At 54.1% G+C, this 17,115-nt stretch overlaps 1 protein-coding gene across 8 annotated transcripts in view; it reads right to left on the reverse strand.

Moving 5' to 3' along the window:
* The window catches only part of TRIM9 (tripartite motif containing 9), a 64,061-nt gene extending 48,958 nt beyond the window's left edge, over window positions 1-15,103 (reverse strand). For 6 of the 8 annotated variants that reach the window (XM_064422831.1, XM_064422826.1, XM_064422830.1 and 3 more), the window contains exon 1: window positions 14,188-15,101. In XM_064422831.1, coding sequence (XP_064278901.1) covers window positions 14,188-15,003 — 816 coding nt within the window. In that variant the 5' untranslated portion in view covers window positions 15,004-15,101. Of the gene's footprint in view, window positions 1-14,187 lie in introns of all 8 variants that reach the window. The other 2 variants (XM_064422829.1, XM_064422832.1) reach the window with 2 other exon arrangements.
* Window positions 15,104-17,115: the final 2,012 nt, after the last annotated feature.

The following is a 17,115-nucleotide window of genomic DNA, read 5'->3' on the forward strand; positions in this document are numbered from 1 at the left end:
ATTCCCTGCATGTGGAGCAGCACCAGGAGCCAGCAGCTCCATGAGTTCCAAGCTCTCACTGGCACTTCCAACGTGGAGAAGCCACCAAGGAGGGACCTGTGTGCCCCACAGAGGCCTTGGGCACTGCCAGGGATCCAGGGGCAGCCACAGCTGCTCTGGGAATTCCAGCCCAGCCAGGAATTCCCAGTTCCCAATCTCCCACCCATCCCTGCCCTCTGGCAGTGGGAGCCATTCCCTGGCTCCTGTCCCTCCATGCCTTGTCCCCAGCCCCTCTGCAGCTCTCCTGGAGCTCTGAGCTCTCCCTGGAGCCTTCTCCTCTCCAGGAGAACATTCCCAGCTCTCCCAGGCTCGGATTATCGCCATATCCCCTCCAAGGCCAGTCATGTCTCATGTATTTAACTCCAGACAATAATATCTGCCACTGGGAGCACAGGCATCCAAAATCATCATCTCCACACCAACCCCGCCTCAGAATAAACACATATTTTTGCTGCAGAGCTGCGCAGCCACCCAGACCACCTGCTTTTAAAATATTCTCCTCCAGGAAGGGGTTGGCTGATGGATTTGAGCACATGCAAAGTGGTGAAGGCAGCAAGCTGTTACATAAAGTGTTACATAAATTACCTCCCAACCCCACAAAAATGTGCACAGTCCAACTCCACCAACTTCATGCTGAAGGAATCAATCACTTCAAGTTACCACAGATATTCCTGACAGCCAGGAGAAATTCAGGAGGCACAGTCAGGCCTTAAATCCCACTCTGGACACACATTTGTGACATTATTTGTACTCAGGGATCTCCTGGCTCCTTCAAACTGGAACTGCAAATCAACCTGGAGACCCAAACCATGAAATCTGCTCAAATCAAATGGCTGCAATAAAATAATTACTGATTTCATCCCTGTTTTACCAAGGTTAAAAGCTTTTCCCAGAGATGGAGATTAGGCACAAAACTCTGCTCTGGATCCCTGTGAAGCACATTTAGGAACAGGTCATGTTTTATAGTGGAATTTAAATCAGGCTAAACCAGCACAGCCCCCCTGAACTCCACAGGCAGCATGTGCCATCACCAGGTGATGGTGTTGGCCCCATAAACTTTGTTACATTTAATTTAAAATTTAAAAATATAATAAATAATAATAGCACAATAATTATTATATAATAATACAGTATTTAATATATTTCATAATTATCATATAACCTACATTGTACATAATATTATAATATACATTATTAATATTATACAAAATCATACATTTATATTATATGTTATATTATAACATAGTATTGATATATAATATATATACAAAATATATTAATCAATATATATATTACATAATGATAATTATATATATAATAAATTATAAAAATTTAACAAAAGAATATATTTAATTTTAAATAGCTGTATTTTGGGGCATGTACAAGGAAAGTGGATTTCTCCTGGGTTCAGGAGCCCTGCTGGGATGTGACCCCTTCAGGAAGGGCTGCATAAACACAAACCACATCCATCCCATCCCTGCCATGGCAGGGACACTTCCACCATCCCAAATTGCTCCAAGCCTCATCCAACCTGGCCTTGGCCACTTCCAGGGATGGGGCAGCCACAGCTTCGCTGCTCCAGTGCCTCACCACCCTCACAATAAATAATTTATTCCTTAAATGAAGTTTAATCAATCCTATTTTAGTTTAACACCATCCCAAGGGGCCCTGTCACAAAGTCTGTCCCTCCCTCCTGGGTTCACTGTCAGGCTGGTGAAACCCAAAGCTCTGGGACCTGATGTGATGGATGAGAATTTCCCAATTCCCAGCCCTGCTGAAGCCAAATCCCTGGCATATGGCAGGAAGGGCTTTTATCCCACCACACACAGCCTGCTGCAGCCCTGACATAAATTATTCCTTGCCTCTCCTTCGGATGCAGCACAAGATGAACCGAGGTGCCAAATGCTGAGTGCACAAGGTCCCTGGGAGACAATCTGTGCTAATTGCCACTAATGACCTTGTGCAGCACCACCCTGCTGTCACTGCCTGTGCCAGGTCCCAGACATCCCAGGAATTGCAACAGCTCCATAAAAGCTTTCCCACTTTCCCCCTCAGCTGAAGAACCATCCCGCAATGGCAGGAGGTGTTCCCCAGCTCAGAGCTCATGTCTGAGGCCACCTTCCAGCAGAGCAGGTTGCCCCAAGTCTCTCCAACCCAGTTTGGGACAAACTGAGCAGAATCTCTGCCCCTGAAGCCTCTGCAGGTGCTGGAGCCCTGCGGGGTGGGGATGGAGATGCTGAGAGGGGGTAGGACCCCATTTCCTTTCCCCTTTCCTTCTCCCACCTTGCAGCACGTTCCTCCAGGCTTCCCACAATGCTGAGACATCCCAGAGGATCCCAGAATCCCTGAGGTTGGAGAAGATCTCCCAGCCGTGCCTGAAGCCCACCTTGTCCCCAGCCCAGAGCTCTGAGTGCCACCTCCAGGATTCCTTGGGCACCTCCAGGGGTGGGGACTCCAAACCTCCCTGGGCAGCTCCTTCCAATACTGACCATCCTTTCCATGAAGAAATTTCCCCAAATATCCAATTTAAACCTGCCCTGGCCCAGCCTGAGGCCGTTCCCTCTGCTCCTGTCCCAGTTCCCTGGAGCACAGCCCGACCCCCCAGCTGTCCCCTCCTGACAGGAGCTGTGCAGAGCCACAAGGGCCCCTGAGCCTCCTTTTCTCCTCTGGCACCTTCCCACCACTCCCAGCTCACCCAGGAATCACATCCCAGGCCAACCAGGCACACGTGGCACCATCAAACAGCACAGCATGGCAACAGGAGCCAGAAACCTTCTGCAACAGGTAGTGGGCAGCTGGCAACTTGGCAGAGACGTGGGCAAAGCACCTGCCAGCCAGGAATGGAAAAAATACCCTCCCTGGAGCTGCCTGTGTGCTGTCCTTGCCCATCTGACAGCCTGGCACCACGGCAGGAGATCAGCAGAGAGCCCAAGCCACAGATGGATGGAGGGCTCGCTCATCTGGCCACAGCTCCAGGAGCACAGCACGGCTCCCACCACCAGCAAATGACCTCCCTGCCCCTCCATCTGGGCTGTCACCTCTCCTGAGGGCAGGGGGAAGGTACAGCGTCCACTGCCAGAGGGCAACATTGAAAATGAAAAGAAAAAAAAAAATCCCTGTATTCACCAATTTTCGCTGCTGTGCTCCGGGGGAGGTGAGAAATCATCTCAGAGGTGAGAAACTGTGTCTGAGCTCTCGCTCTGATTCACCAAGGTGTGGGCTGCTGGCAGCACAGAGCTCAGCAAGTGCCCCCTGAGGTCCTCATTTCCTGGGAACAGCACGTCAGGATGGAAGAGGTGTTGGTGCAGGATGGAGCAGCACCGGCTCAGCCACGCCGGGGCTGTGTGGGTTTGGTGTGACAGCGTGACAGGAGCCACCACTGCTGCTCCTCTGGGGGAACAGCCCCTCACAGAGCTGGAGTGGCTCAAGAAAGAGCTGGCTGAACTACAAAGGAGCACCAAGGAAGGAACATGGGACAATCAGAGGTGCTGTCACTGCTCCTCAGGCAGCAGGGCTGAGCTTCAGAGCGTTTGTCATGGAGGCTGAAGCTTGTTCTACACTCCTGCCTTCTGCACAGCAAGCTCACAGACTAAACAGGTTAACCACTTCATCTATGCTGATGCCTCAGGGTTTAGCTTTTCTATTTTCAGATTTTGTGCTGCTTTAGTGTGTGGGGCTGGGCTCCACATCAGGGCATGGTTCTGATGGTGTGTAGTTCTGAGCTCTGTGCACAGAGCAGGGACACAAAACAATTCCTGCTCCAGCTGGGCACCAAGGACAAATGATCCCAATCCCAGCCCAGGAGCACAAAGCCCGTGGGCTGCAGAGAGAAAAACAAGCAGGGTGGGACTGCAGGGGCTGCAGCTGGAACTGGACACTGAACTGCAATGTGCACATGGAGCAGAGCTGAGCCCAGGGAGAGACCCCGGCAGCGCTCGTGCATTTTGGGACCATTTGGGTTCATCTTGGGGGCAGCCCTGGCTGGGCTCTGGTGCTGCCCAAGGTGGATCCATGGAGGAGATCCTTTGAATAAAATCCCTGCTTTATTCTTTAGCTCCATTCAGCCTTCACAAGGCATCAGTGTGAGCAAGCCATAGACTCAGGAAGTTAAAACAGCACACCTCATCTAAATCCCAAACTGATTTCTATCCCAAGTTAATTTCTAACCCCATGTCTCATTCCCCACTTTTCTAGAAAATGAGAAAATTCTTTTACTTAGTACCAACCCCTACGGTAACATTGTACCCTGCCAAAGAATGAGTGCTGTGCCACCCAGGGAACGGTGGCAATTGTCACCAAGCCAAGGGACAGCACCAGCCTCATCCAGCACCTCGTTAATCCAGCCCTGTTTGCACATCAAGGGCTCTCCCCAATTTATCATCTCAGACATCCCAATTGAGAAAGCATTTCAGTCATGCCCTCAAATCTCTGTGACTTCAATCCTTGTCTGAGCAAGGCTGGAAGAGCTTTCCCAGGGAGGGAGGGAGGCTGATGCTCCTGCTGTGTCCTTGATGGGATTTCACCCAGCTCTCTCAATTCTGGAAATTCCCACTTCATCTCCACGTGTTCTGTTATGAATTCCCACCATAATTGCTGCTGGGCTGGAGGAAGGGCACGGGTGCTAAACACACATTTCCTGGGAGAGGACAGACAGGGGGTTTGTGCAATTATTTACCCAGGAGGACAAAGCAAATCCTTGGCAGGGAGAACTGAACTCCAGCCCACCCCTTCCCTTTCCAGCATCCTCAGGGAAATGCTGCCACGATTCCCTGCCACCCCTCCCCTGCTGCAGCCTGGATCCCTGGGTTTGGGGGTAAACAGGGTTTTTGGGTTAAACAGGGTTTTTGGGTTAAACAGGGAGGAACAGAGGCTCTGCCCCCAGAGCAGACTCTGTGTCTCAAAATCAATAAATGTGCCTTGTTAGGAATAATCCATTTCACATGCTGACACAACCCCCCCTTCTGCCAGCTGTACATCCCCTGACAGAGAGACCACAGCACAGAATCACAGAAACCTGCTTTGAAAGGGGGATCAAAATCAGAAAGGTCCTTCCCAAGCAGGAATCCCACGGGCACAGCAAAGCCCCCAGGTCAGACTCTGGGAATCACAGAATCCAGGATTGTTTGGGTTGGAAGGCACCTTAAATCCCATCTTGTTCCACCCCCTGCCATGGGCAGGGACACCTTCCACTATCCCAGGCTGCTCCAAGCCCTGTCCAGCCTGGCCTGGAACACTTCCAGGGAAAGGAAGCAGGGAGAAAAAAAAATGGTGAAGTCAACAGAACCAGTGAATGAATACATCTTGACTGAAGGGACACTGCTTATCTGGGAAAACAGAGGGATTTCACCAGAGAAAAACCCAAGAGCTGCAGGTGGAAAGCAGCTCCACAGCACAGGCTGTCAGGAATGATGCCATGGATGCACTGAGCTGAAGGCAAGGCCACAACCCATCATTAATTCACACAGAAACACCCCAATCCTGCCACAGGGAACAGCAACAAGAAGGGAACTGACCATGCAAATAAAGTGAGGCCAGGAGCAACAGAAAAAAAGAATTTAATACAAATTCAATTTGTAAATTTGAACAAAGGTCCAAAGCCCAAAAAGAAAAAAAAAGAAAAAGGATCACTGGCAGAAAGATGCTCCACATTTTCAGGGTTGGTACAAATAATTTAACTGATATTTCCCACGTACTTTGGCTTTACACCAAGCAGGAAGCAGCAGCCCCAGTGTGGGCAGCCGGGCTGGCATCCCCCCAGGAGATCTCCTGGGATTTTCAGGAGGCATTGGAAGTCACAAATGTGATCTTCCACTCCAGTGGCTGCTGCAGCTGCTTCCATGGAGCTGTGCTCCCTTCATCCATCCCAGCTGCGGATCCGAGCTGCTCCCCATGGGAATGGCAACTCTGGCTCCAGCCCCCAGCACTCCAGGCAGCATCCATGCATGCCTTATTAACATCCAATTCCCAGCTTTTTTTTTTCCTAAACCCATCAACTCCTATAAGGTTAGTAAAGGGGAAAGGGTAATTAACACTGATGGGAAATCCCTCAACTGCCAGATCCCTCCCAGGGCAATTTCTGCTGCTACAGAATTGAGAGGGCTCCTATTAACAGCCCTCTATTTCTGTGACACGGGGAATTTAATGGCTAATTAAATACAAAAACGTGGCCCAAACCTCAATCCATGCTGTGCCTACGGTGTTTGAGGTTGGCATCACCCTCACAGTCACCCCCTCTGCTGCTCAAGAAAATTTCCAGCTGAACTTGGCTCTTGTTCTTTCTGCCCAGAAATTCTGCCCTGATCTGAGCCTCTGCTGAGCTTTTCCAGCCAGCTCCAGGTCAGGCTGTCCCCAAAGCTGAATCCAACTCCGAAGGCAAAGTATCAGCTGGTTCAGACTGCAAACAGAATTTTCCTTTCAAGAGAGGCAAGGTGAATTCTCTGACCTGCTGCTCTCCTTCCTGCATTAATCAGGGAGCTGCCACTGGAATGGGTGAGAGCTGGGCCTCATTTCTATTTATCTGTCTCCCTTTTAAAGAGTTTTATACGTTTTTTCCCATTTATGATCACCTGGCAGGGCCCTCAGTGGTGGTCCCAGACCCCAAACCATCCCTGCTCCTTCCAGCTACAACGGGATGGTCCCTGGGGATTTGGGAAACTCACCCTGAGAGCTTTTACTGCTCACAGGAATTCCACCCCAGCCTCTGCCTCTCCTTCCAGGACATTACCTGAGCCAGGGTCAGCAGAGATTTATACCCCCAGCTCTCTCTGCCTTATGTGCTTGCTCTAAATAGAAATGTATCCAATTCATCCCAGCAGGACGAGCTGAATGAACAGGGAATGAGCTGGCTTATTTATAAGCCAATTTACCAGGTAAAATGCCTTGTCCCAAGAACAAACAAAACAAGGTCCAAGGCTGACAAAAGAGCAGCTTTGAGAGTTGTTATGTTCCAGCCACATTTCTCTTTAATTACCCTTTCATACAGCTGGGAAGAGCAATGCAATTTGAAGGCACTCTGGACTAAATGAATTTGTGTAACACGAGTTAATCAAAGGCTGCTGGAAGTTCCTTCCAAGTCCAGGAAAGGGAAATATCTCCCAGTGGTTTGTGCTGGATTGCTAGAAAGTGCACAGCAGGACTCCAAAAAGGAATTTGTGGTCATATGGGAAAGGGTTGTGGCAAGAGGAAAAAACAGGAAAGATTTAGATGGGATATTGGGAAAGAATTCCTGGCTGGGAGGGTGGGGGTGCCCAGAGCAGCTGTGGCTGCCCCTGGATCCCTGGAAATGTCCAAGGTCAGGCTGGACATTGGGACTGGAACAGCCTGGGACAGTGGGAGGTGTCCCTGCCATGGAAGGATTTGGGATGGGATGATCTTGAAGGTCCCTTCCAACCCAAACCAATTTGGGATTCTGTGACACCAAGCAAAGTTTTCCCTTTAAAAGCCTAAACTTCTGGGTGCTGGATTATGTAGAGGAGCAGGAATCAGCAATGCAGAGTAGTCCCAAAGCCTGCTGAGAACATTTTCCCACCCAAGATCCACCCTGCACCAATGTCAGTTCCTGGAAAGCATCCTGTGAAACCTGGCTAATGAACAGCAAAGCTTTTCCACACCCTCAAGTAATTAATGTAACACCAGGCACAGTGTTTGCTCTGCTCCCTCATTCTCCTGTTTTTCCAGGCTAGGGATGTGGTTGTGGGAAATGAATTTGTAGGGAATTCTTAAAGCTTGACAGAAGGCTCACACAGAATGCATTTGTATACAAACTTGTTCCTGTTTAGCTGCTTTTTGGTAAAAGTTTTCTTATACATTTTAACTCTCAAGTAATATAAGCCAAGAAACACTTTGAGTGTATTATAATTAGGAAATAGTTGTCTTCTGATTGTGATGGTGTGAATTATAACATCTGTTAACATCTGCCTCACCCTTCACATGAGACTGAAAATGGAATAAAAAGTTTTTAAAACACCTCTCAGTTATCCCCATCTCTGAGTCAATAAAAACCTTAACAGGGGAATCTCTGGGTATGGATAGTGCAGAAATTTCCTTTAAAGAGAGACAAGACTCAGTCCCTGGGTTGATTTCCCCCATCTCAGCTGGGTGCTCCTGCCTTGCACCACAGCAAATGCAGCAAAACCCACTCAGGGGGGTCCTCCATTCATCAAGTGGCCAAGAGAAGAAAAGAGATGGGAGAGAATGGAAAAGGTTTGATATTCACAGATGAAGATGGACCCCACCAGAGCTCAATCTGCTCGTGGAGGTGCTCCAGAGCCTGTGGAGAGCCTGAGCCAGATGGTGGAACAGAGCACTGCTCTGTCAGATCTGTGTATTTTTGGACACAGAATCATGGGGTGGTTTGGATTGGAAGGAAGCTCAAAGGCCACCTCATTCCACCCCTGCCATGGCAGGGACACCTTCCACTGTCCCAGGCTGCTCCAAGCCCTGTCCAGCCTGGCCTTGGGCACTGCCAGGGATCCAGGGGCAGCCCCAGCTGCTCTGGGCACCCTGTGCCAGGGCCTGCCCACCCTCACAGGGCAGAATTTGTTCCTCATATTCTAATCTAATCTTCCCTTTCATGGAATGAAAGCTGCAGTGATTTACACTCACTCAGAGATGACCCTGGGCCCATTTCCATCTGCAGATAACTCAGAGGTCACCTCCTGCCTCCTGGGCTCCACAAACCCCTGGGAGAACTTGGGGTACCACCCCATCTTTGATTAACAGGGGATCTGGCTTGCTCCTTACTCCATTAACTGCAGGGAGTGCACAGCAAAGAGCCACCTGACAGAAAGCTTTTATCCAAATAAATGAACAGGATCACCAGCAGCACCTCTGGATGCTGGGCTGCTGTAAATCACAGCATCATTCAGGCTGGAAAAGACTTCTAAATCATCATGTCCCCAAGTGTCACACCCACACAGCTTTTAAATCCCTGCAGGGATGGCGACTCCAGCACTCCCTTGGGAAGCTTTATCCAGTGCCTAACCACCCTCTCCATGAAGAAATTTTCCCAAATAGCCAACCTGAACCTACCCTGAGATGGTTTCCCCTTGTCCTGTTCCTGTTCCCTGGAGCACAGCCCGACCCCCCGGCTGTCCCCTCCTGGCAGGAGCTGTGCAGAGCCACAAGGGCCCCTGAGCCTCCTTTGCTCCAGGCTGAGCTCCTTCCCAGCTCCCTCAGGGATTCTCCAGCCCCTTCCCAGCTCCCTCAGGAATTCTCCAGCCCCTTCCCAGCTCCCTCAGCCCCTCCTCACCAGATTTTTACTCCAGATCCTGTCATTTCTTGGCTTTTTCTGACTTCAAAGCCTGTTTGCCATGCTCTGGATTTGGCCAGAGGGATGGAGGAGGTGGGAAGGCTGCTGGGCATTGCTGGAGAAGGAGAGGATGGATCCTGCTGCTGCAGGTGGAAAAAGGGTGCTGGGACAGGAAGGCCACCACACCAAGGCTTGGGAAACATTAAGGATTCTCCCCGCTTCTCTTTAAACAGCAAATGTTTTACTTTGCAAGTGCAAACAGATCTTGGTCATACAGCAACTCCCTGGATACTTCCCCAAGTGCTGTGGGTACAGGAATTCCCATGGACACAAGAGCAGCACATTCCCAGCCCAAATTTCCCCTCTAAAGTTCCTCTGGCAGCCAACACAGAGCCCTGGCAAGGGAGCAAAGGAAAAATCCTCTCTGCTCACCCCTGTCCTGGCTCTGGTGTCCCCTGGGCACAAACTGAGGGGCCCTTGCAGTGTTTCCCACCCCTGCTTCTCCCCAGATATCCAAACCAGCTGGAATTAAGTCCCAGTGTGTGAATTTTGGTTCTTTATAGGAATCACCTGCATCCCTCATTCCACCTGTGCTGGGGCAGGAGGGGCTGAGCTCCAGGTGTCACCTGTGCCTGCTGAGCACCACTGCTGATCCCACAGGTGTGGGATGGAAATTCCCAGGGCTGGGCTCTGCTGCAGTATGCAGGGATTTGCAATCCAAGGGCTGTTTGTGTTTTCAGCCTGGGCAGTAAAACCCCGTGTAAAATGAAAATGGAGAGCATTGTTTTCCTTCCACTGAAGTCAAGATTTGTTTCTGCTTCTCTCCAAGAGGACCTGGACATGCTGCCTGACCTCCTCAAGGACAGAGTGGTCCCAAATCAGAATCTTGGAATCATTTAGGCTGGAAAAGCCCTTTGAGAGCACTGAGTCCAACCCTTCCCCCAGCACTGCCAAGGCCACCATTGATCCATGTCCCCAAGTGCCACATCCACATGGATTTTAAACCCCTCCAGGGATGGGGACTCCACCTCACTCCTCACAGGACTTGTGCTCCAGAGCCTCGACCAGCTCTGGAAATGCAGAAAAAAAAAAAGGAATGTGGATGAGAGTGTTGAGAAGAGGCAAAGCCCCACAATCCCAGCCCAAAGCAGAGGGAAGCTTCTTCCTGCACTGCCCAAACACAGCAGAAGCTTTTCACCATGGCACCCCTGACCTCTTCAGCTTCTTTTTAGTGCATGGCAAATCCAGGCTCACCTTTGCTGCAGTTGGGGTATGGATGGCAAAGACAAAAAAAAGCAAAAAGCAGCCCCTGGCAGGTGTGTCCCACCTGAGGTGAGAAGTGCCAGGGACTCAAGAGGGATGGGCAACAACTCAGTATTTGAGAGACAGGCAGGAGTAGCTGCTCTGCATCACTGTCTCTCCATTTCCCAACCCAGAACACTTTCAGACCTGCTTAAAATCTGCTACCGGAATATTTTTCTGGGAGACCTTTCTAACTTGCACCAGCAACAGTAAAATGATTTTAAGACTGAGTTGGATCAACTGGCTGGGATTTCAGGGCTGTGGGAGACAGTGATGATGCCTCAGGTTTTAGCTCTTATATTTTCAGATTCTGAGCTGCTTTACTCTGTGGGGCTGGGCTCCACATCAGGGCATGGCTCTGATGGTGTGTAGTTCTGAGCTCTGTGCACAGAGCAGGGACACAAAACAATTCCTGCTCCAGCTGGGCACCAAGGACAAATGATCCCAATCCCAGCCCAGGAGCACAAAGCCCGTGGGCTGCAGAGAGAAAAACAAGCAGGGTGGGAGTGCAGGGGCTGCAGCTGGAACTGGACACTGAACTGCAATGTGCACATGGAGCAGAGCTGAGCCCAGGGAGAGACCCCGGCAGCGCTCGTGCATTTTGGGACCATTTGGGTTCATCTTGGGGGCAGCCCTGGCTGGGCTCTGGTGCTGCCCGAGGTGGATCCATGGAGGAGATCCTTGGAATCCATCCCTGCTTTATTCTGGAACTCCATCCAGCCTCTGTTCTGGGTCAGCCTTCTCAAAGCATCAGTGAGATCCCTCCCAGCCTGTTTGTATTTGTACAAGCATCCATCCATGCACCCATCCATAAAAACACCATCCAGCTGCTGAGCCTGCACTCTGCACACATTTCCAGCAGAAGAGGGACTCAGATGTGTGAGGAATAAATGATTCAGCTCCATCTTGTGCTCCTGCTCCTGGCATGCCAAGCAGCACTCCAGCTCGTCAGGATAAAAACCCAGACAGCTGCAATATCTGTGCAAAACTGGGACAATTCAGATTAAAAACTCATTTCCCTCTATGTTTCCCTGAACATTCACCCCACTCCCAACAACTGAAAGAAGACAGGGACAGAGAGGATTTGCCACAATCTGTGTCCAGCTCCCTGAATGACAATTGATTGTGCTCAGCACAGATTATTTTCAATGATCACCCCAGAGAACCTTCAGGGAGGAAAGGGAAAATGGGGGCAGCTCCCAAAGAGGGCTGTGCAAACCCTTTGGATTGGGTTCCAGGGGAAGCAGGCTGCACTTAGCAGGGATTGATTGCCCTGGGTGTGCAATCACCTACTGAGGCATGAACACTGCTGCTTGCAGGAGCACAGCTCATCCAGGCACTCCGGGGTCACTCAGGCTCTGGGGACAATCACAGCCCCCCTGGGGCAGAGCATCCCAAGGAACAGCCACACCAAGAGGGGCTGGAATGGTGCAAGAGAATTCAGGAGCTGGCTGGTGGGTATTAATTAATACAGGGTTGATTTAGGTGGGATATTGGGAAGGAATTCCTGGCTGGGAGGGTGGGCAGGCCCTGGCACAGGGTGCCCAGAGCAGCTGTGGCTGCCCCTGGATCCCTGGCAGTGCCCAAGGCCAGGCTGGACAGGGCTGGGAGCAACCTGGGATGGTGGAAAGTGTCCTTGTGAATAGCAGGGGGTGGCACTGGATGGGATTTAAGGTCCCTTCCAACCCAAACAGTCCATAATTCCCTCCTGTGAGCTGCAGGTATCATTACACTGCTCATCACAGAGAAAAGATCAGGCAAAAAGGGACACTCACCCCTTCAGCAAATCTGTCCCACTGCCAGGGGACCGTGCTCTCAAAAAAACACACCACCAGATACTTCTGCAAGAGGATCACCACTCCAATCCACAGTGGTTTGGTTCCTAATGCCCAGTCCCAGCCAGGATCAAGCTTGGAAATTGTGGGTATTGGTGGGGCTTTTTTTGTTGTTGTTGTTTGAGGTGGAGTGGTTTTGGGAGGTTTTTTTTGTATGTTTTTTTTTTCTGTTTTTTTTTGGTTGGATTTTTTTGTGTGTGTGCGTGTGTAACAAAAACTAAGGTAAATAAGCTTTTCCCCTTATTTTGCTGGATGGCATCTCAAGGAGCAATCTGCAATCTGAGCTCTGGTCCTGAAATCACTCCTTCGACCATTCCTTAACATCACATTTAACTCCAAAGACTCTTCCCATCCCTAAAAAGCAAACTAACACCAGTGAACCCCAGCAGAAACACAGCTCTCTCAAGGCAGGGGAGGCTCCACTGCCCACAGCCATCATTTGAAATAATGTTACAGCTCCACACCTGCCAGCTACATCAATGAAACAGCGCCTGGCTAAAGCTCTCCCCTGGGGAAAGGGATTTAAAAAGAAAAGCTAGAGCTCATCTTATTCCAACCCCACTGCCACGGGCAGACACCTCCCACCAGACCAGGCTGCTCCAAGCCCTTTCCAGCCTGGCCTGAGCAGCCAAGCTCTCCAGGTGGAATTCTCTGTGTTCCAAACTCTGCCTGTTGCTGCTCACCCGCCTGTTCCACATCCCGTGGAAGCTCCCACGTCACCTGTGCCCCCCTGGCCCTGGGCATCCCCCACAGCTGGATGCTCCTGCTGGCTGCCAGCACCTCTGGGATCAGGGATTGCCCCCCATGGACAGGGACAAGGGCACTGCACTGCCCTGGCACATCTCCACAGGAGCTCTGTAAATCCAGAGAGGATTGCTCCTGCTCCCAGCCAAAGGGGACAGGAAAAGCCCCTTCCAAAGCACCACCAAGCCTTCTCCCCGCAGCACAACGTGCTTGCCCCGCTTTTTGGGGCGCTGTGACAAGTGACACCCACTGACCCAGCTCGGGGTGCAGAGCTCCAGCCCGGAGATCTGCATCCTGCACCGAGAATCCCGAAACATTCCTGGAAAGCGATCCAGCCCGGTCCCTCCCACCGGGAGGTCACACCCTCCCCAGCTCCCTGTCACAGGTCACCCCCACTTGCTCCAATCTGTGGGAATGGGGGCCAATTATGGCGATGTTCATCCAAGGAATGATGCCCGTCCATCCCCTTGTGCCCTGTCCGCCCGTGTCCCGCTCGCTTCTGCCCCAGTTCCCTCGCTCACTGCTGCGGGGAGAGGATGGATGGAGCTGACGATGATGATGGCCACATGCCTGCCTCAAGCTCCAGGGCTCTCTCCTCCAGCACGGACGCGAGTGCAGCTGATCAGTATTCAGGGACAGGCTCGCTGCTGCCCGCTGCCCTCCCTCCTCCTCCTCCTCCTCCTCCTCCTCCCGGTGCCTCCGAGTGCGGCAGGAGGTGGCACCCCGCGGCTCCCCGCTCCCACGGGGGATTTCACGCCTCCCTCCTCCTCCTTTTCCCCAAACCATCGCTCCCTGTTGCTTCCCCAGCCCTGCAGCGCAGATGTCCCCGACCCGCCCCCCCGGGGGGACCCTGCCAGCTCCTTCGGCCGCATTTGGGGACCCGCATCGTCCGCACGATGTCCCCGCGCCGAGGGGACAGCACGGAACGGGGGAGGATGGCACGGCTGAGGATGCTCCCACCCTCCCAGCTGGGGCAAGGTGGCTCGGCGGGGGCTGCTGGCAGAAGCCGGGGCTCACCTTGTGGAGCTTCCACATGGCCCCCAGCGCCTTGACCTCGTGGCTGGAGTGCTTGCCCTCCTCCAGGCACTGGTAGCAGACGGGGCTCTTGCACTGCACGCAGTACATGCTGTGGTTCTCCAGCTCGTGGTCGGTGCAGGTGGAGATCTTGCGGGGGCTGAGCCGGCGGCTGACGCGGCCCTGGGCCGGCGGCACCAGGCGGTGCTTGGCCAGCGGTCCCCGCGGCGGGTGGCACCGCAGGCGGCACGGGTCGCAGTAGAACACGTCGCACTGCTCGCACATCACGGCCGCCTCCTTGGGCGCCTTCTCGCAGAGCTGGCACCGCAGGGCCGCCGCCCTGCCCTGCTGGTAGCGGTCGATGACGCCCTCGAGCAGGCGGTTGCGGGGGAAGCCCCGCAGCCCGCGCTCGTCCAGCACCAGGCTGCGGTGGCACTGCGGGCAGGTCAGGCACGCGTTGCGCGGCGGCGGCGGCGGCGCCAGCGCGGCGGGAGGAGGCGGCGCGGCCGGCGGGAACACGCGAACCCCGTTCGGGGACTTCTGGCACGGCGTGGTGGGAGCGCTGGCGAAGCCCCCGTAGGAGCCGTAGCCGCTGTCCGCCTCGCTGTACAGGCTCATCTTGTCCAGGTCCAGGTAGTCATAGTCGGAGACGGCCGAGCCCGAGGCGCGGCGGCTCTGCGGAGACTCCGAGTCTGGCGTCTGCACCAGGATGTTGCGGGCGCACGCCTGGCACAGGTTGTGCGAGCAGGGCAGGATGATGGGCTCCCGGTAAAAGGAGCCGCACACCGGGCATTTCAGCTCCTCTTCCATCTCTTCCATAGGGGAGGGAAGGAGGAGGGCGGCGGCGCGGCTCCGGCGGCCGCGGCAGGAGCCCGAGGAGCGACCCGCACCGCACCGCGCCTCGGCGCCGACTGCCGCTCGCCCACCGCCCGCCGCCGCGCGCGCCGCCGGGCCCCGCCCCCTCACCCTGCCATTGGCCCATCCGCCGGCGCGGGCGTGCGCTGCGAGCTGCGATTGGCTGATCCGCCTGTCCGTCATGAAGCCCGCTCCGCGGCGCCGCTGAGGGGGCTGCGCTCGGGGCTGCGGCGCCGCTGCGGGGTCGGTGCGGGAGAGCGGCGGTCCCGGGCCTGCCGCTCCTCTGCCCGCTCCTCTGCCCGCTCCTCTGCCCGCTCCTCTGCCCCTCCCCGGCTCCGGGAAGTGCACTACAGCCCCGCGGTGCCCGCAGCATCCCCTCCCCGGGAGGTTCCCCCCCTGACCGCAGCAGGTGTCTCTGGCAGCGCACGGGACCCGCTGCCGGATGCGGCCGTGAGGGTGTAGCTGTCATTAGCGGAGCGGCCGCCCGTGTGGGTAATGGCTCGGCTCTCCGGGCTGGCAGCGGAGCGGTGGTGCCCGGTGGTCCCCGAGGCTGGGACGCCCCCGTGGGGACACGCTCCGCCACTGGAGAGCGGGGCCGGGGCCCCGAGGGGCTGCCGCGGCGTTGCCTCCCCGCCCCGCTCGCTCGCAAGGTCGGCCGAGGGCTGAAACCCTCCCCGCAACAGGGCGGCACGGCGGGTCCCGCTCAGCCAATGCAAAAATAGCATTGCTCGGAAGGTCTCCGTGCTTTCTCCCATTTCCCCCTCTCTGTGCGCAGGTTTGGGGCTGCATTTGTTGGTGCAGGTGCTCTGTGCCCCCCCTGTGATGGCTTTGGGCTGTGTCCAGCTCTGGGACCCGATGTCAGAAGGACCTGGAGCTGCTGGAGCGAGTCCAGAGGAGGCCATGGAGATGCTCCAAGGGCTGGAGCCAGGCTGGGAGAGCTGGGAATGTTCCCCTGGAGAGGAGAAGGCTCCAGGGAGAGCTCAGAGCCCCTGGCAGGGCCTGAAGGGGCTCCAGGAGAGCTGGAGAGGGACTGGGGACAAGGCATGGAGGGACAGGACACAGGGAATGGCTCCCACTGCCAGAGGGCAGGGATGGATGGGAGATTGGGAACTGGGAATTGCTGGCTGGGAGGGTGGGCAGGCCCTGGCACAGGGTGCCCAGAGCAGCTGTGGCTGTCCCTGGATCCCTGGCAGTGCCCAAGGCCAGGCTGGATGGGGTTTGGAGCCACCTGGGAATGTGGAAGGTGTCCCTGCCCATAGCACACATTTCCATGGTGGGGGATGGCAAAAATACTGGAGGCACCCAGGGCTGTGAGTCCCCTGCTTGTCAGGACACACTGAGGGGCTCCTTCCCCTCCCCAGTGGGTCCGTGCAGGTGCTGGGATTCAGGGAGCAGCTGCAATTCCAGGCTCCCACACTGATACTCAGGCAGGGGTGAGCCCAAAATCCCAAATGCCCAAGGAAGGCACCGCCATTTCTCAGCCTGACAAGGAAGGACAGGTGATAAGGAGAAAAGGATTTCCTGAGAGCTTCTCTTTTCCACTCCAGTGTGCTTTGTTCTTCCCTTTCTGCTTCCTCAGGCTCCTGCTGGCTCTGCATTGACCGTGGCTTCCCCTGGACTCTGCTGAACATTCCTCATTTGCTCCCTGTTGGTGTCTCTGCTCAGAGCTGCTCATTTTTTTTCCCCCGGTCTCCCTCCTCGAGCTGCCCTTTTTCCAAAATAAAACCATCATTCCTTGTTTGCCTCTTGTTTCCCGTGGCCATTTTTCACCCTGGCAGGTCTGGGATTGCCGTTTCTGCTGGAGTGCTCCTGCTGGTGATGGAAATGGGCAGGGAGAGGAGCACAGCCAGTGCCTTTGGAAGCAAACCCTTGGTCATAAACATTGAGCTGTTTTCTTCTTGGCACTGCAGCCTGAGCCCTCAGCCAGTGCTGTGCTTTATTTGTGGCTGTCACACTTGTCACTGCCCCGAGAGCTGCACAGCTCTGGACCTGCAGTAATTTCTTGACCCAGCTTCAGCATTCGTTTGTCTGACGTGGCTGTGATCATTAAAGGGTGGGGAAATTGTTCTCAGCTGG

The sequence above is a fragment of the Passer domesticus genome, chromosome 6 (genome assembly GCF_036417665.1).
Source record: "Passer domesticus isolate bPasDom1 chromosome 6, bPasDom1.hap1, whole genome shotgun sequence".
Classification (NCBI taxonomy): domain Eukaryota; kingdom Metazoa; phylum Chordata; class Aves; order Passeriformes; family Passeridae; genus Passer; species Passer domesticus.